This window comes from Manis pentadactyla, chromosome 11, assembly GCF_030020395.1.
Source record: "Manis pentadactyla isolate mManPen7 chromosome 11, mManPen7.hap1, whole genome shotgun sequence".
NCBI lineage: Eukaryota > Metazoa > Chordata > Mammalia > Pholidota > Manidae > Manis > Manis pentadactyla.
Window position 1 is genome coordinate 91,323,117 of NC_080029.1, and position 20,412 is coordinate 91,343,528.

The 20,412-nt window shown below is 47.5% G+C and overlaps 1 protein-coding gene across 1 annotated transcript in view; it reads right to left on the reverse strand.

Annotated features, from left to right (window-relative positions):
• EHD4 (EH domain containing 4) overlaps positions 1–20,412 on the reverse strand; it is a 76,774-nt gene that overhangs the window by 5,878 nt on the left and 50,484 nt on the right. The window contains exons 4-5 of the mRNA XM_036923762.2: positions 10,285–10,697; positions 3,069–3,233 (exon numbers count right to left, since the gene is read on the reverse strand). Coding sequence (XP_036779657.1) covers positions 3,069–3,233; positions 10,285–10,697 — 578 coding nt within the window. The remainder of the gene's footprint in view (positions 1–3,068; positions 3,234–10,284; positions 10,698–20,412) is intronic.

A 20,412-nucleotide genomic window follows, 5' to 3' on the forward strand; every position in this document is an offset into this window, starting at 1 on the left:
AACATCAGCACCAAAGAATGATGCCAACATTTTGGGCTCCTGCTGCCAAAATCTCAATCAGCCAAGGGAGCTGAGAAAGACAGCCCAGGAGGAGGAGAGCAGGCAGCCTACACAAAAATCCAAGCACTGCTGCAGTAAACAAGTCTGGATTCTCCTGGGTACAGGAACACCTACCCTGTTTCCTCGTGAATGAGCCTGGGCTCCAAGCACACACAGAGGCTCTGTGTCTGGCCAAGCAGACAGCTGAGGGTGGTGACCGCCCAAACTTTCCACCGCCTGCAGGGGACGTGGATTCAAACTGCAAACCTTTGGAAAGCTAGCAAGAATGGCCGCATATTTGCAGGGGTAGACAGGAAGTAACAGCAGCAGCCATTCCTGCCTGGAGGGCACATAGGAAGTATGGCCTACACTCTCATCCCACCTCTCCCTGGCCAGGGACTATCAGGTACAAGTTAAACCACTGCCATCTGGTCTTTTTATTGGGCTGGATATACACTGTGGAATTTAAAGATTACCCATCAACAATGTGTCCATCAAAGCCATGGGATCCTGAAACTGCTCCCTCCCAAGACACAAAGGCCAGTTCCCAGCCCAGTCTTTGCCAGGCTATCCCTTGCCTACTCATTCCCGACGTTCAGAAGCAGTTTCCCCATCCCCTGGAGGGTCTGAGCAGATGGGGATGGCTCTGCTGCCCCCTGCTGTTTAAAGGCTGCCAGTCAGCTGGGGGTGCAAAATTCTCGGAGGACAAGCTAGTCAGCGGCCTTGCTAGTGTTGTCCTCACTCTCCAGTATGGACACATCGGTGCGGCAATTCCCTCCCGAAAGGGTGCAGGACAGACACAGGCAGCTTCACCAGCAGGTCATGGGCTTTTCCCAGCACTGGGCAAAAGCCTTTTATATACACTTGGCTCATAACTACGGCTAAAAGTCACCCCAACCAACTTGGTCCAGGGGAGCACAGGGAAAACAGAGACTTCGAGCTGGCATCAGCGAGCTCTCTGAGTGACCCCGAGATGTGGAGAGATCATAATAAGGACAGCTTCAAGCTTATGGCTCTGCTGCTGTCCCAGACATAGTTGATGTGACATAGTTGAACGCCTGTGTTGGAAAGGACGTCAGATGCTCAACAGACTCAGGGATGACAACGGCCCCAACCCGAGCTTCCTAAGTGATGGCAAACAAGCTTGAAGTAGTGGGTGACTGTAAGAAGCTGCTATGGGTTCCTGGCCTGCCTTCTTCCCTGGGGATTCCCTGAAGGCAATGGGGTGGTGTGATCAGGGCCACTAGCTTTCCAGGGAGGAATCCTCTCTCAGCTTTGGGTATTTGCTCCAGAAACCACTGGTCTATGAGCATGGGTCAGGGCTAGGTCAGGGTCTGAGAAACTCACTACCCTAGGGCCTGCTATTATCTAAATGTACACTAACTTTTCAGTGAACTCAGTGAACACATATTCACTGAGCAGCTGCTGCATCCCAGGCGCTGGGGACACGGCAGTGCACAGGACATGGGTCACTGGCCTCATGAAGGTTCAGCCTCATTAGGCAGAGAGCCACTAAATAACAGACACACAACAAAGTAATAAATTACACTGATGTTGTAACAAGGAGCACGTGTCCCAACAACGGGCTTTGCTGCCAAAAGGTACAGTGCCAGCTGCAGCCGCCATGGCAATACTACAATCCAGAATGTGCACATCACAGGGGCAAGGATTTTAGCTTTTGCCATTTGTTCATTTTTGTTTATTGATGTATTCCAGGGGCCTAGAACAGGGCCTGGGCACAGGAGGCTCAATCAGTATTTCTTGGTTGAATGAATATATGAACACAGGTGAACGGGGCACCTGTCAGGTGGCACTTCTCACACCCAGTCCTAGGCACTTAGGTGTCCATCAAAGGTGTTAAGGCACTTGGATTGGGGCCTGACCCACAGGGGTCTTAACAGAGGCTCAGACCCTTTCTGTATTGTCCAGCTAAACGGGGCATGACTGCTCCTGAGACCAAGGTGAGGGGGCACATGGCTTCCTCGTGTTCTTCCCCAGGGACTCCCTTGTGCCCCAGCTCTGAGAGGCCTGGGCATCCTGTGACCCAGCCAGGCCTAGGCTAACACGGGCATGAGCGGCCCTGGGGGTCACGTGCACAGATGTGATGGGAGGTCGCCTGGAGACGGGCGTGGAGGCCCTGTTGGGAGGCCTGTGGTGGCCCCCTGATAGGCTCAGTGGTGTCTCACAGCTTGGAAGCAGCATCTCCTGGTGGGTGGGTGCTGTGGCAGCCCCACGAGGTTATGAGCCACAGAAGCCCCATTAGGTCACAGTGCGCACTGGGCATTTACTCATACCTTTCATTTCAGTCAAGAAACCAATTTTCCTTCAAAAGTTTCTGAAGGATTGGGGTATGGGTAGGGACTTGATAATATGGGTAAATGTAGTAACCACATTGTTTTTTCATGTAAAACCTTCATAAGACTGTATATCAATAATAACTTAATAAAAAATTTAGAAGAAAAGTTTCTGAAGGATGCAAGGAACCAACTGCCCCTCAGTTTAGGTGCAGTGCCAGGCCCCACCCAGGGGTGCGAGAGCTGAACCTGCTCGCTCTGCCCAGGAAGAGTACCTGAGGGGCCCCGTGGCCCGCACGTGAGCCATCTTAGGGCCAGAAAAACCCCAACTCATCCTCTGAGTGCAGGAATGCCTATCTCATTTATGGAAGAAAAATGCAATGAATTCATCTTCCTAATGGTGATGCATGACAATAGACTCCTGTCAATAAAGCAGAGATTGCCAGCCATCTGAAACATTTAAAGAAAAGAGGACACATTTCAAGATATAAATTAAGTTTATATGAAAAAACCAGATAAGCAGCCCTCTTAGGCTGTGTTCAAGGTTGTTCTGCCATTAAAGTGACACCTGTTTAAAGTGGCTACTCATCAGCCTTTCCAGGCTGGGATTCAGCTGTGCACTGCGTGCTCCTCCATCCTAAACCAGGAAACCCTCATGTGTACCAGCAGCCAGCCAGACAAGGTGGCACTGCCTCCCGGTGCCCTGCCTGTGATGCTGCGATGGGCTTCCAGTACCTGCATTGCCTTGACCTCCGGGAAGTCGCCTGCAGAAATCTGGTATTCTCGTTGCAGTTGAATGTAGATTTCTGGCAATCTGCTGATAAGCTCTCTCTTCTTGTTTTCCTTCCCAAATACACTCGGCATCTCTTTCTTCAGGTAGCTGATGATGTAGGCATGTACCTGAAGAGGTGTATGTCAGTGAGGACATGCCATTTGGGACTGTGCCAGAAGGACAAACACAATGGCATCTTATCTGCATCACAACACATAACAGGCACCTCACGGAGCCATGGCCCCTGGGACAGGAGGGAGAGGCTCTGGGGCATGAGGGGGAAATTACAAGCCTGACTCTGGGTGTGCAGAATGGGAGGTGTATGAGGGACCTCTAGGTGGAGCTATCTGAAGGTGGCTGGAGCGGAGGCCCAGAGCTCTGGAGAGAGCTGGCTGGGATGACCGGCTTGAGAGCTGGAGTAGAGGGGGTGGTCAGAGCCACAGGAATGGACAAGACCACCCAGGGAAAGTGAGCAGAGAAAACCCGACCGTGAAGGGCCTCGAGGAAGAGCCAGAAAAAGACCTTTGAGGTGGAATGTGGTGGATAAAGGCCGTGGAGGGCTTATCTAAGGAAGAGGTGACATCTGAGTTGGGCCTTGAAGAACAGGTAGGAGGTGAGCAGAAGGATGTGGTGGTCCAGGAGAGGCAAGAGCATGGGTGGAGGTGTGAGCCAGATGTGGGATAGTGCCATGTATGAGGCTGCAGCTTAGAAGGTCAGGAAGGTAGGCCACATTCTGACTGCCCAGCAGGAGCAGGTGGAGGATTAGAACGAACCTCTGCTAACCTACTCTTGTGCTAATGATGGTTCTGGGATTTCAGAGCAGCCCGAAGAATGCCCTGGGCTCCCTGCTTTCCCAGTGGCCTAGTGCTGCTTGCCTGGGATGGGGTGGGGCTGAGGTGGGGTTGCACAGAGCATTTCTCTTGGAACCCTGTCCTAGAATGTATTCCTGAGCAAGGTGACTGACTTGCGGAATTGTAGGGTCATAGTTCAGTTGTGCCTCTGAGTGGCCATTCCACATCCGTGCAGGGAGTGAGCCCTGGGTGGGAAAGACGTTAGTTCTGGTGATTAACCAGAAGACCTGAAGGGAAAGGTTCACCTGGGTTGGTGCCCAGCACCAGGAAAAAAAGCCCAGGCTGATGTGAACGGCTTATCTGTAGACACCTGTGTCCAGTGAACAGTGACATGGGAATTCTCACAATTTCCCGTGGACAGTCCAGACCCTGAGATTTCTACAGGGAACACTGAAGTTGTTTCTGCATAAGAGCAGCTGCTTGAGACCAGGCTGGATGGCACAAGCACCCTCTGGGAGAAGGGTCCCCTGCACATGAGGGGGAAGCCCTAGAAACCCTAGTCACTTGAGGAGACTGTTACCCGAGGGGTGGAGCGCCCTACCGGGAGGGGTCTGCATGGCTGTGTATCTCCCCTTCCTTAACATGTGCACTCTTTCACTGACTTCCAACTTTAGGATACAAAGACATGTTCATTACAAAAGTTCTCTTTGTATATCTAGAATTCTACAGAGTAATTAGAAGTCAAGAAAATAACCCAAATAAGAAAGGATGAGAAACAGAGCAGTGATTACAAAAAGAAAATGACTATGCAGCTATGGAAAATGCTATTAAAGAAAACAGACTTCTACTGTAATCTTGTGGAAGAATGGAAATTGAATAAAGGGGGTAAGCAGATCCATTCCCTAGCTCAGCTGAGGGCTTCTGTGTATGAACACACACTGGGCACAGACAAAAATATTTTGCTAAGGTTTGACCATACGTGCATAGCGCAGACACTGATGTGCTTGGAGCAGACAATGCTAACATCACATAAAAAGGTCTCGTTCATATAAGCACATGTTGTGCTGCATGGCTGTTGCCACAAGTACAGATTGGGAGGGATGTTCCTAACCCTTTCAGTCACTAGTTTGACACTTATTGTTTACTTACTTATTTTTCAGATTAAAACAATTTAAAACATTTACACTATTCTTTGAGATAACTAAAACCCACAGTTCGGGAATCCTGTACTCTGACTGCAGGCCTGAGGATATGATGAATATGTGGTGAGACTAGTAATTTCCATGCCTTGGGTAGTGGCTGCTTGGCTTGGTTTGGGTAGGGCTGGGGGAGGGCCCTGTGTAGCACTGAAGGGCTTGGAGGGGGGAGGGCTGGCTGCTCACTACCTGACCATGTACCGTCCCCTTGGCCTGGGTCCTCCTGGAACCTCTTGACTGGACCTGTGGATATCTCTCGCCCTTTTGTGCTAGGCTGCCTCGCTCTGGAGCTGGTCCCAACTGAAGCTGGAAGCCCCACAGCTCGGTGTCCCATCCACAAGGGCTTTTTACGAGGACCTCTTCCTAGAGCCAAGGCCTGGAGCAGGTGCCAGGGCTCTGCAGGGCTCCCCAATACCTCCCACCACCTACTAGCATGGTGCCTCAGAGCTACTAACCCCCGATCAGGGAAGGCTGACTCCCCATCCAGTCTCCAGCTCCCTTAGGATTGGCACCCTATTCCTGAACGCTGCCTGGTGCTCAGGGGCCTGCTTTACCTGGGCTGAATGGCAGGAGATGTGTACCTGCCCCAGCTCTCCACTCACCCCCAGTGTCGGCTCCCTTACCTCAGCCCTTGTGGGGCTCACTGGCTGATGACCAAAGCTGCTCGCTGATGGGCCACCCCTGGACACCAGGCTGCAGTGCCTGGACACACCTGGGGTGGTCCTCCTATAGGGCCTCAACTCCCTCGTTGAGTTGAGGGACCTGCTCATCTGCAGGTTGCTCTCAGCCTTAACCTCCACTTCCAGAAAGTCCCACTGGCCTGCTTGGTGGAAGTCTCCCATTGTGCTGCTTCTGCATGGCTGCTCCCTCCTGCCCTTCCCTGGGCACCTAAGACAACGACCCAGGTCAGAGTCTATGCATAGGCCCTGCCTTTTAAGAAGCTTACCAAGTGTCAAGGTATATTATATTCTTTAGAATCATGGAGCATTAAACTTGGAATGGACCCCCTATATCTAACTGAACTCCTGGCTCCAGGAAAATCATATGACTTTTTCAAGCTCACATAGCTAGTTAGGAGCTGCAGAGCTGGTGCTAGCATTCAATAGTCTCATTCCTGTCCTTTAGAAATAATTGTTTTCTGTGGGTATGAATAAAAAAAATGTTACTGAAACTGCTGAAAATCTGCAGTCTCCCATCAAAATGAACTGTGTCCTACAGAACAACAGTGCGGGAAAACCCTGAGGTTTGGCTTTTGATTGTTTCTAACTCACTGGGAAGCTTTAGAAAGGTCATTTACCCTCCCCTCTTCATACCCCAAAAATGGATACAGTATGGCACACAGCGCCATGAGCACCACACAGGATGTGGGGAGAGACTGCGGTCTTTGGGTGTCCCACACCTCAGCCTGGGTCCATTTGGTAGCTTCAGAATGTCTAACCCCACAGAAGGAACTGACCGTGCAGACAGACCAGAAAGCTGGGCTCTGCCCATTACATGTGACTAAGAGGGGAACATGTTTTGAAGACAAAACTAAACTCCGCAGAACAATAGTGAGCTCTGAAAATCACTGACCTCTCTTTTTCTTTCTCATTTTTAGTTGCTCCTTCCTCAAATGATGACTCATTTTGTGTTGAGTGAAGATCTTCAAATGGTTGGGAACCTTTCCTATTTTGGGCAACATTTGCTAAGGGTGGGGTCCCGTGAACTTGCCTCATTTTTACTTCTGTTCATTTATCCCATAAAATACGATTATTTGGGGTTCATATGAGCCTGATTTAAAAACTTTGGCTATTTTAATGACAGCTGAATAAAACAAAAATGTAGTTTCTAAACCTCTTGTTGGGCTTTCTCAAAATAGCTTACTCTAAAGAATCATGAAATGGACATTTACTGGCATGTTAGACTGTGAGCAGTCTTTAAAGATGGATGACTGCTGATCTCATAAGATGTGATATCTGAGGTTAACCAGAAAATCCACTCTAAAGGTTTCCTGTTCCTTGACAGAGTTGTGGAAAAAAAAATTCAGAAACAGAAAAAGCAGGGAAATCATTAAATTTCAAGCAATTTTTGGTAAAAGTGCTGTTTTTCATATTACTAAAATGTCATCTTTATGATGACATATATGTGACATATAATAATATGACATTTTCATATTATTAAAATGCCTTGAGCTTGATTACTGCAAAACCTGGCAGGACATTAATGACACACTTGCTTTATTCCTGGATGGGCCATGAATTCTGCCTAATTACCGTGTTCTATAAATAGACACACTCCACACCCCAACTCAGATCTGACACTTTCTAGGTGACATCTGAAAACTTATCCTTTCATGTTTTCATAATGCCAGCTTTATAAACCTCTACACTTTGTGGGGTTTCTGTGGGTGGGGAGTTTTGTAGAATAAACAGAATGAGAGATGAATGCCGAAAGCAAGGATACAGTCAGGAGCAATAGACGCTGTCCTCTCTGGATTTTAGGTGAATGCTTTCTGGACCAAGGAGTCAGACTGACTGGGGTTGGAATGTATATTTCGTACCTTACAGGCTGTGAAGCCTTGGGCAAGTTGCTTCACCTTTCTGAGCCTCAGTTCCCTTCTGTGAGAAGTGAGGATAATGCCCAACTTTGTGTACTTACTGACAAGATCAGACAAAATAGCACATGTAATACAAGTCAGAGAGCTTCTGGAACACTGCAGACTCTCAGAAAGGGATGGTTTGTGAAAGGAAAACTGGATCAAGAGAAATAAAGATTAATATGCCAAAATCAAAGAGCATTTTAGTGAAATATAAATATTGCAAAGAGAAAAATTCAGGTGACTCCTTGTCCATTTAAGCAAGCTCACAAATGGCCATAAAACTGCAGATGGTGTAAAGTGGATGGCCTCAGTTAGTGGCTAAGGCCATTGTGCTGACCTCTGCTTCTTATCGGCCTGAGACCATTTCCTGTCCCCTTACGCGGCATGGTACTGCCCCTGGAGCACACTGGCTCTGAGAAGCTCAGGCTGGAAACATCCGTACTTCAAACATTTTCCTTTATGAAAAGGAACAAGCCAGATACTATTCTTAGGGAGAAAAAAAGACAAGCTTTTTTCCTAGAAGTAAGCTCAGCAAGTTGACCACCCCCTATGCCCGGCCCCTGCAGCTACACAAGAGCTTTCATTATGCCTGCTGTCAGTACAGAGCACATTCTGTGCCTCACTAAATCCAAGATTTGCTGGTCCGTTCAGAGGGCCTAACGCTCTAGGATGGCAGGGAAGGCCCAAGGCGCTTGGCACTCCCAGTGGCTCTCTGCTCTTTGTTTATTTATATGACCGAATACAGCTGCGTCTCAAGACACTAGGCACTCAGCAAAGACTGGTAAATTAAAGGTGTCCATGGGCATTTAAAAATAACTCCAAAAAATCTTGAAATCTACAAAGGCTATGACGTGATTTACCAGCCTTGGTTATAAAATAATGTTGGGTATTGCATATCCTGAAGGTTCTGTTGAGCTATATCACCTGGAGAAGAGAAATACATGCCAAGGGGTCCTTGCATGGGCAAAACCAGACTTCTTGCCACCAAGCATTAGGTCTAGGACAAGCACAGAGAGAAATCATATCAGGAAAGCTGCAAATAAGTGAATTTACAAACTGGTTAGCACAACTGCCTTGCAAGACTGGAACAAAAGTGGCTGTAGCTCGAGAAAGGAAGCACCTTGTACCAAGAAGAAAGGATAGAGCAGTGACTCGCAGAAGCATGGGCGACTGCAAACTAGCTGAGCGATTTGGCAGGACAGCGTGAACACGCCTGGGACGTAAGGTGGATAGAGAGGAAGAGAGCAGACGGAGGGGACTGAGGCAGCCAGAAAGGCGTTTCTGTGGACACGGGAGATGCTGCTGTGTGGGCACACTGTAAGCGGACAGAGGCTGCTGAGGGCAATGAGGTGGTGTTCCCCCTCAGTGGGGCGCTCCCTGCCTCTCCCAGCCAGCCTCCTCCTCAGAGCATAGTGTCCACATTCTGATCAGCACACGGCTCAGCGTCTGTAATGGGGGGTTCGGCGCCCCCTCCACCAGACCCAGCTCCCAGCCCTGGCCCAGGGGTGCTGAGCAGCTGTTGGCCTAATGAGGCAGAGAGGTGGTGGACTCTAGAAGGCTGGCCTGCTGAGCCCAAGGCCAAGGAGGATGTGGGAGGGGACACAGGCTCTTCGCCGCCAGAGAACGAGGGGAAGTAAGCTGCCCTTGTTCCTGTCCAGGACACCAGTGGGTGTGCAGAGGCAGGCCTGTGCACTGGTTTTAGCTGAAGTGACAGAGGCTGCTGAGGGGCAATGAGGAGGTGTTGGACATACACACACACACCTGAGTCAGAAGCTCTGAACAGGGCCTGGAATTTACCACATTGGTGCCTCTGATGATCACTGGGACTAAATAAACTCTGCGGGCACCTCCAGCACTGGAGGAATATGACTTTATGAAATGTACACATAGTTTCTAAAGAACCATTTTTTCTATGCTTTTTCTTAGAGGGGTCATATGCTCTTCTCTCTTCAGAGACACAACAATCATTACTGGAGGGCAGTCAGAGGTTACCACTAACCCCCAATGGGCACAGCACTCCTGGGGCTGCTGAAAGGCTCAGCTATGGGTGGGGGGCCAGGAGACACAGTGAGCATGCTGACAGGCCACAACCCGGAACAGGGGTGTGCTGTGTGCGACCCCAAAGCAAGCACACTCACCCATTTAGGCTAAGCCAACCTTCCTCCAGGGCTCCTCTGGGTCTGGGTGGTGACACTGGGTTCTACACCTTAGGCACAGGATAACTAGTGGTAGCATCTCAGCACCCCACTGGTCCCACGAGCCACCTCTCTCCAGCTCATTTGGTTATGTTCCTGTTGTTCTAACATACTAGCGGCTTCCCAGAGGCGAGTGGACGGGCCCCTCCTGTGCAACCGGTGAGCCATCACTAGCACCCCGTGATAGGCTCTTATGAGCTCTACTTTACAGATTAGACGATAGGCGTGGAAAGGGTGAGCCATTTGCCCGGCAGCACAGAGCTAGGAGCCAGAATCTAACCAGGGGCTCTCCTCTCGCCCTATTCCACATTCCACTCCCGAAGGCTCCTGAAACGGAACCTCCCGTACCCCCACTTTCCCGCAGAGAGTGGGAAGGGTTCCCCGCCCAAGGCTGCTGCCTGGGGCATCTCCTGGCTCACCTTGGCCAGCCTCGCTCGCTTGATGAGGTCATTGAGTTTGCGCACGGCTGCCTTCTGGGGAAGACTCTGGATGTCTCTGAAGAGGTCCTGGGCCTCGGCCTCGAACAGCCGGCGGTTGTCAGTGTTCTGCAGGGGCTGTGCCCAGAAGGAGCCGATGTAGACACGCAGCACCTCGGGAGTGTTGATGACCTTGCCTAGGGACCACATGAGGGCCCCGTAAACACGCATCAGCTGCTGTGTGTCCACTTGGTCGGCCTTGTTCAGCACTACGCGGATCTTGTCATCCTGGCCCCGGAAGGCCTTGATGGCCTCGGAGAACTCATCTGAGATGTCCAGTTTGTGAGCATCGAAGAGCAGGATGATCCTGTCGACCCGCTCAGCGAACCACTGCAGGACCTGGCAGAAGTCATAGCCTAGGTGGAGAGAGGAGCTCGTCATAGCGGCGGACACGCCTACAGGAGGGCTTGGCTGTCACCTGGTTCTCTGGCAGCTCCCCAGGGGACAGCCCCTTCTCCATGTTGGAGGCAGTGGAGGCCTCATGACCTGAAAATCATTTCAAATGGCCTCTCCTGGATGAAGCATTAATGCGGGGGATCTCAGGAGTTATAGAAATGGGGGAGTAAAAAGGGGTTTGTGGTCACTTTGTCAGGGCATTGCCTACTTCCGTATCTGCAATTTCATTTACTTTTCAAGAGTCTTTCACTTGCTACAGTCCTTCGGATCAGTGGCAAAATCAATCAGTGGCTCTGCAGAGGTACAGGCCATGGGTCAAAAGCTCTTATATCTGTCAGCAACTCCCTTTTCTGAAAGTACCAGAGGTAGAGGAGGAAGAAAACCTGGAGGCCGCTTAGAGTCCCATGTGTGTGTGTGTGTGTGTGTGTGTGTGAGTGTGCATGTGTGAGAGGTGGGTGTCCGAGAGTGTGTGTGGTGGTGTCTGTGTGTATGTGCGAGGCTGTGTGTGAGTGTGGGTGTGAGGCTGTGTGTGACACTGTGTATGTGTGTGTGAGAGATGGGTGTCTGAGACTGAATGTGTGCGGGGGTGGGGGGTGGGGTGGGGGGCTGTGTCTAGGAAGCCTAACAAAGAGGAATCTCCCTCTCTTAACCTAGGTTTTTAAGTGTTAAGGAGGCCAAAGTTTGGCCTGGCTGAAGTTGTGACCAATGTTTATCATTTGGATTATATATATCTTAAGTAAGTTGTAAATATATATATATTTTTAAATTATGTCTCCCAGCCATTCTATGAAATGCTCTCTTGCCAATTTCTTTTTAAAAATGGCTAGACCCATGACGACTTCTGTTTAGTTCACCTTGGCTGGGTACCAATATGCTCTAAATCACACAGGTAAGTAACCACTCCTCTCAACCTGTGGCCAAGGCATTTCCCCAGGGAGGCAGCGTCCCACGAAAAGCAAACAAGAGAAGGCCCGTCCTGCAAAGTTAAGTTTTAATCTCAGTCTGATTAGCTGTGGAATCAGAGTCTCACTGCAGCCCAGTTAGCCAGGATGGCACCTTTCCTGACTCCTACTTTAGTGCTCTTGTCTCTTTAAATTTTGAAAACTTCCAAATGCGTATAAAAGTCTAGAGAATAATATGAATGCTGATATGCCTACCTCGTACCTTTAATAAATGTTGACACTTGGCCTTGTTTGCTTCAGATCCTTTTAAAAATTTAAGTCTAGTTTATTTATGTAATAAAGTGCCCTGTAGGAGTGAGGATGAAGTAGATTTTCACTTGTCGACACAGTCAAGTCTTCAAAAAATTGGTGAGTAAAAAATCAGTTTCTAAAGATATGTGTACAGTATAACATGCACATAAGATGTTAAAAAAACAAAGCAATAGCACCAGACTATGGATACCCACAAGAACGAAGTGTGAATGCCAATTGTGGGATACTGGTTGACTATGGGGCTGGAGGAAGTGAGGGATCTAGGAGAGATGAGAAGGCATCTAGAGGAAAATGATCTAATTAGGCAAAAAAAAAAAAAAGTTTCCATGTATCTGAAGAACAAGTGTAAGGGGAGTAGTTGAACAAGCAAATTAGATTCACACACATTTTTAATGAAGAAAACAAAACATTCAGAGAGGCTGAAGCCCCCTGGGGGCCCCTCCCCAGGCCCTTTCCTCAGCCTCCGCCCTGAACGCTGTGGCTGTGGTTGCAACGCATGTTTGTGTACACCTTTCTCTTCTGTGTTCTCTCTCACGCCTCCCTGGCTCCCTGCGGACAAGGAGGACAAAGGTAGCCCTGGGAATGTGGGCCAGAGATAATTTTCTTCACTGTCAGCAGCCAGTTTAGAACAGGAAAATCAAAGACCCACTGAACAGGTAACGCAGACATATGTAAACATTTAGAATCAAGATTTCGCTTTGACCCCTGTCTGTTGGAGGCCGGAAAAGATTGCCTCTCAAGGTAACATTGAAGACTGGCTTGGGCGCCTGACCATCCCAGAGCCCAGGTGGCAGACAGTCAGCAGAGGTCAGGATGATGGCCCTGCTCCCTGCGAGTCAGAAAGCCTCAGAGGCACCCACCAGAAGGACCTGCATGTGGACTTGCCTTCCCACTAGGGATGATGTGCCTCTCTTTGACCCAAACACTCTCTTATCTGGTCTCCTTTGTGATCAAAATCAGGGAACTGAAGTTTCAGAGCAGATGAAAAAAAGTGCTGTGTGCAGAGTGAAAACAAGTTGTATTTAGCTGAACCCCCTTCCTGTTTGGGAGAGGTTCCCTCGAGGGCCACAGAAGCTGGAGTGGCAGACAGGCTTGCCCCACCTGTCAGCAGGCTGGGTACAGACAGGTGATCTAGAACCAGACAGTCAGCTCCCTCCACCAGAGGGAATGATGCAAAGACACATGGAAAATGAAAATCCATTCATGGCAGAGGTGGCTGAGTTTAGAGTCCACTGGTGGTAGCTTCCTAACCCAGTTTTTGAGCCTAGCTCTCCAGACTTCTCATTAATTCTGTGAACCTGATTTTCTGAAAAAATTCCTTTTTGGTTTATGTTAGCCAGAATCAGCCTCTTTGGTTGGCTACCAAGGACCATGATTGGTAAAGAGTTTTTTCCTATGTTGAATATTTTTGAACTCTGGATGCCTCTCATTATCAGCCAAAAGAAAGTCACCGTCCCCACAGCCGGCTTGACGGTGCGTGTACACATTCAGCCATGTGGGTACAGACCTCTCCCCCAAGGGCCGCCTGGGTGAGTGGTTGGCTTCGCAGTACCACATGCACTTCAACTTTGACTCAAATTTGGGTTCCTAATAGTTATTTTAAATGTCCTTAAGAAAGGCTTCCTTCCAATGCATCAGTGAAATAAAAAGTTACTGGGAACATGGCTCCCAGGTGTAAGTTTACTGTAAGTGAAGCCATTACCTATCTCTGGAGGAATGGCCACATGTCCATATTTTCTTGTTTGAAGCCAACAGTGAAAGCTTCATAAGGTTTAAGAAGTACAGGTGGGTAGAACTGTGTTTTGTTTGTCATTGAGAAGGTGTAAGAGGACTGCTTGTTACACATTAGGCAACACAACTAAAGGTGAGAAATCCCTTAAGTGTCTCAAAAGAGAGCAAAGTGCTATCAAAGCTGGGAGAGGCTGGTCTGCTCAATTTTTTGCACACATGGTTGTTAATATTAGTATTTTACCATTTCAACCATTTTAAGTGTACAGTTTAGTGGCAGTAAGCCCATTCACAGTGTTGTGCAAACATCACCGCCATCCATCCCTGTAACTCTTTTCATCTTCTCAAACTGAAACTCTGTACCCATTAAATGCTAACTTTCCATCCCCTTTCCCCCAGCCCTTGGCAATCACCATTGTCTTTATGAATCTGACGATTCTAGGTTACCTTGTGTAAGTGGAATCATACAGTATTTGTCTTTTTGTGACTGGTGTATTTCCTTTAGCATAATGTCCTCAACATCCACCCACGTTGTAGCATGGGTCAGAATATTTCCTTCCTTTTAAGGCAGAAGAGGTCTGTTCCATTCTTTCATCTTCACAAGACAGGTACCTAACTACCAAGAAGTTTCAGCTGATTTTTAAAGAAATGATTTGATTTCATTTCATGATATGTTAATTAGCCTCTCTGCTGAAGGAAAACAGTGATTCCGAAGGATCTAGAGACCACTGATTCTCAAAGCGTGGCCTTGCATCAGAATCAAATAAAGAGCTGGTTAAAATTTAGAGTTGGCAGGCCCCTCCCTAGAACCATGGAATCAGAATCCCTAGGGCTGGAGCTGGTGATCTGCATTTCATAAGTCCTAAAGATAATTGCAATGCCTGGTAAAGTTTAAGGATCACTGCCATAGACTGAATACCATGGCATGGGATGGCATGGATATGCCTATGTTATTGAAGGTCAGCAAAACAAAACATAACACATTAGTTTTTTTTGTTTAATTCTAAAAAGTTACCAAATGACGGTTAGATGGTGCATCATGAATGGAGGAAACAAAGAATTTAAACTTGCTTATTTTAAGACAGATTTTTATGGGTTGTGGGTGGACCCTGATTAAGTTACATGTTACTTAACTTCCTTAAGCTCCTATTTTCTCATCTATAAAATTGGGTTGTTGAATGATTACCTGAGAAAATGCTTTTAATGTGCTCAACAGAGTGTTGATGCTTGGTAAACTTTCAGTGAACATAAACTTTTATTATCATTTCTGTCCATCCTCCCCAGCCCACCACCTGCAGATGGACTCAACTGCTCCCTCTTCTGAGCTCCCAGAGCCCTTGCTTATACTTTACATAGATATTATAATCAAATGGATGCACGGGTCTCTCATTAGATTATCAATTCCTTAACCTCAGGGACCAGGTCTTTCTCATGGTCGCATAAGACAGTGGTTAAAAGAGTACGGGCTTTGGACTCAGGCTGCCTGTGATCTAATCCTGGCTCCATCACTTACTAGTTCTGTGACCTTGAGAAAGTTACGTAATCTCTTTGTGCCTCATTTCCTCATCTGTAAAATGGGGCTAATAATAGTAACCAGTTACCTCATGGGGCTTTGGAAGTAATACATGTGAAACATTTAGAATCGTCTTGGCACCTAGAAAGTTCTCCAAAATGTTAGCTACTGGTTATTTGAAAAATCTTTGTGTCTAGTGTCCAGTCCATGTGGGGGTACAGTGAATGTTTACTACAGGACACCTGGCTAGAGTAAAGTATAGTCTGCAGCCATGGAAAAAAACCAACAGTAATTAGGGCAAAGGTGACATGGCAATGAGGCTTGAGCCAAGTGAGAGAACCAGCGCTCAGAAAATAAGACAGTAGGAAAATAAGACAGCAGGAGATACCGGCTGAGCAGAGAACTGCCCAGCCCATGTTCTATGGGCTCACAGGGCCCACGGCCTTTCTTTTCTTGCTTATAAAACAGATGGAGTTCTACCAGTTGGTCTTGAAGGCCCCACAGTGCGCCTAAAATAAAGCCATGATTCTCGTTGCAGACACTCCCTGGCATAGGAAAGTCCTGTGCGTACTGTGTGGGCAGGGACAACTCAGGGCATACATTACCCTAGTAGGAGGAGAGTAATGAGCTTCCCCACGGGTCTGTTACAGAGGGTAGTCAGGTGGCCTTTAGCACCAGAGTTCAGCCACCCTCTGCTGAGGAGGTCTGTGACAGAGCTGCCACTTCAAACACAGCTGAGAACCAGTGGCCCTCAGACCGAAGGGGGCCCTCAGCTGCTGTTTTGTTCGGCCTATAGGGTCTTTGCATTTTGAACTGACTGCCTTTGGTTCAGACAGGCATCAGCAGTTCTCATAGTGATCCCAGTCTACCTGGTGCCCACTTCCGCATGGGAATGCCACAGCTGTGAGTCAGACCAAGCGGTGCCCTCTGAGAAGCTGGCCCCCAGCAATTCCTAGGCACCCATGGGGGTCTCACAGCCCCCCACAGAGCTGTACCTGTGACTTCACAGGTGTCTCCCCCACCGGGCCATGAACGCCTGAGGGCAGGGCTCCTCTCACCCTGCCCTCTAGGGCACCACAGCAGTGCTTACCAAGAGCAGGCCTCCGTGTACACTTCCTGAAGGAAAATGTCTTCTGTGGGAAAATGTGTGCAAAATGCCCAGAACTGGCTTTTAACAATCTTTTAGAATTCATCTCTCAGGAAATTGGAAATATACTAAATAACTTGGAATTTAACAATACATTTCAAATACAAAAGTAAAAAATGGATTAATTAATAATTTAAAGTACCTAGGATGTGCTTGGAGCTGTCAGAGAGGGACATACTTTTATAAAACAAAGGCTGCTAGCTTTATCCTTAATAGCCCCAAACTGGAAACAAACCAAATTTCCCTCAACAGGTAAACGGATAAACTGCGGTACCCCTATAAGTGGGACACTACTCAGCGATAAAAGGAATGAGCTACTGACACGTGCAGCCACATGGGCAACTCAGCATAGTGCTGAGAGAGGCCAGACACTAAGCACATACGCTATGATTCCATTCATAGTAAATTCTGGAGCAGGTCAAGCTCAGCTGCAGTGAGAGAGGGCGAATCAGCGGTTGCCTCTGGCTGAGGTGGGGCCAGGGCTGAGTACAAAGGGGCACAAATGAAGAAACTTTTCAGGGTGTGGGGAAGTTTCTATTTCTTGATGATGACATTGATAAGACAAGTGTGCGAATCTGTCAGAATTCACCAAGCTGTACAATTAAGATGAGTGCATTATTGCATGTTATACTTCAATAAGACTGACTTAAGAAGTAAAAAGAAAAGAAAGAAAGGAAGAAAGGAGGGAGAGGGGGAGGGGAGAGGGAAGGGGGAGGGAGGAAGGGGCAGGGAGAGGAGGAAGGGAAGGGGAGGGGGAGAAGAGGAGAGGGGGAGAAAAAGAACCCAAAGCTGCTAAACTTGTTTCGAGATACATATCTCCACAAACTGCTGAATGGACCAGGAAGTTGAAATCTGCTCATCAAGGGAAACTATGTAACTAATCTGGTTGGATTTGGAGTTAAATTTAGCGAAAGCAGGAGCCCTATGCATTAATTAAAATCACCCTTAACCAAAGAGGTTAATGTAACTGTAATTTTGAGAATTGTGTAATTTGACAAGTGTCCTGCCTTCTAGCCAGGTGATAAGAGGGCCTCTCCTGGTGACTGATCAGGGACATGAATGCTCTGAGTTTATGAGAATCCATTCCAGCTAGGCAAGATGCCACCCCACCCTGGCACACACAGATCTGGGCAGGTGTGTAGTGTGTGTATGTGTTAGTACACAGGGGTGGCTGCAGGAGTCAGTGTCATAATACAACTGCCCCATGGCGCACAACATATTTCTAAAATTTACTCATTTGGTTACAGACATTTTAATGCTGGAAGACCTTCCAATGGAGTTTTTATTAATCTGGAACAAAACAGAGAGTCTAATTGTTTAAAAATATAGTTTCTAGAGGGCGGAGCCAACATGGCGGCGTGAGTAGGACAGTGGGAATCTCCTCCCAAAAACATATATACTTTTGAAAATACAACAAACACAACTAGCCCTAAAAGAGAGACCAGAAGACGCAGGACAGTGGCCAGACTGCAGCTACACCAGCGAGAACCCAGCGACTGGTGAAAGGGGTAAGATACAAGCCCCGGCCTGCGGGACGCGAGCGCCCCTCCCCCCAGCTCCCGGCGGGAGAACAATAGGCAGAGCGGGAGGGAGACGGAGCCCAGGACTGCCGAACACCCAGCCCCAGCCATCCGGGCCAGAGCGCAGACACAGTACGTGCTCAGGGGGCCCTGGATGCTAGGGAAACAGGGGGTAAGACCTCAGAGCGGGTGCTGAAGCTGATGCCCCTGTGACAAAGAAAAGCGGGGGCTTTTTGAAAGTCTTAAAGGGACAGGGACTTAACAGCTTGACGGAAACAACCCAGGTCACAGTACAGCAGCTGGAAATTACAGGGAAAACCGGGTGCACTAACCCCTTGGGCAACAGCTCTGAGACCCCTCACGGAGGCAAACAGTCAAGCAGCCCCCCCATCCATCACCCCACCGGGCGCTGCGAAAGCAGAGAAGCAGCCTGAGACAAATTCCGCCCACAGAAAGGGAAATTTCTCCCTCCCGGCCAGGCAAGACACAAAGACCCACTCTACACGCAATTACCCAACACAAGCCACTAGGGGTCGCAGTTGCCCCAGTAAAGAAAGGCCAGTAGTAAGTGAAAATTTTGGCCCTCCCAGCTGACAGTCAATAGCACCTGTCAACATGAAAAGGCAAAAAAATATGATTCAGACAAGACTAACCCAGACAGCTTCGGCATCTGCTACATCTTCCCCTGAGAAGGAATCTGGGGAGATAGATTTAGCCAGTCTACCTGAAAAAGAATTCAAAACAAAAGTCATAACCATGCTGATGGACTTGCAGAGAAATATGCAAGAACTAAGGAAGGAGAATTCAGAAATAAAACAAGCTCTGGAAGGACTTCAAAACAGAATGGACGAGATGCAAGAGACCATTAATGGACTAGAAAACAGAGAACAGGAACGCAGAGAAGCTGATGCAGAGAGAGATAAAAGGATCTCCAGGAATGAAAGAATTTTAAGAGAGCTGAGTGATCAAAATAAAAGAAATAATATAAGAATCATAGGCATTCCAGAAGAAGTAGAGAGAGAAAAGGGGATAGAAAATGTCTTTGAAGAAATAATTGCTGAAAATTTCCCCAAACTAGGGGAAGAAATGGCCTCTCAGACCACAGAGGTACACAGAACTCCCATGACAAGGGATCCAAGGAGGGCAACACCAAGACACATAATAATTAAAATGGCAAAGATCAAAGACAAGGACAAAGTATTACAAGCAGCCAGAGAGAAAAAAAAGGTTACCTACAAAGGAAAACCCATCAGGCTATCATCAGACTTCTCAACAGAAACCCTACAGGCCAGAAGAGAATGGCATGATATACTTAATGCAATGAAACAGAAGGGCCTCGAACCAAGACTACTGTATCCAGCACGAATATCATTTAAATATGAAGGAGGGATTAAACAATTCCCAGACAAGCAAAAGTTGAGGGAATTTGCCTCCCACAAACCACCTCTACAGGGCATCCTACAGGGACTGCTCTAGATGGGAGCACTCCTAAAAAGAGCACACAACAAAACACCCAACATATGAAGAAGGGAGGAGGAGGAATAAGAAGGGAGAGAAATAAAGAATCATCAGATTGTGTTTATAATAGCTCAACAAGCGAGTTAAGTTAGACAGTAAGACAGTAAAGAAGCTAACCCTAAACCTTTGGTAACCACAAACTTAAAGCCTGCAATGGCAATAAATTCATACCTTTCAATAATCACCCTAAATGTAAATGGACTGAATGCACCAATCAAAAGACACAGAGTAATAGAATGGATAAAAAAGCAAGATCCATCCATATGCTGCTTACAAGAGACTCACCTCAAACCCAAAGACGCGCACAGACTTAAAGTCAAGGGATAGAAAAAGATATTTCAAGCAAACAACAGAGAGAAGAAAGCAGGTGTTGCAATTCTGGTATCAGACAAAACAGACTTCAAAATAAAGAAAGTAACAAAAGACAAAGAAGGACATTACATAATGATAAAGGGCTCAGTCCATCAAGAGGATATAACCATTATAAATATATATGCACCCAATACAGGAGCACCAACATACCTGAAACAAATATTAACAGAACTAAAGGAGGAAATAGAATGCAATGCATTCATTCTAGGAGACTTCAACACACCACTCACTCCAAAGGACAGATCCACCAGACAGAAAATAAGTAAGGACACAGAGGCACTGAACAACACACTAGAACAGATGGACCTAATAGACATCTACAGAACTCTACATCCAAAAGCAACAGGATACACGTTCTTCTCAAGTGCACATGGAACATTCTCCAGAATAGACCACATACTAGGACACAAAAAGAGCCTCAGTAAATTCCAAAAGATTGAAATCCTACCAACCAACTTTTCAGACCACAAAGGCATTAAACTAGAAATAAACTGTTCAAAGAAAGCAAAAAGGCTCACAAACACATGGAGGCTAAACAACACGCTCCTAAATAATCAATGGATCAATGACCAAATCAAAATGGAGATCCAGCAATATATGGAAACAAATGACAACAACAACACTAAGCCCCAACTTCTGTGGGACGCAGCAAAAGCAGTCTTA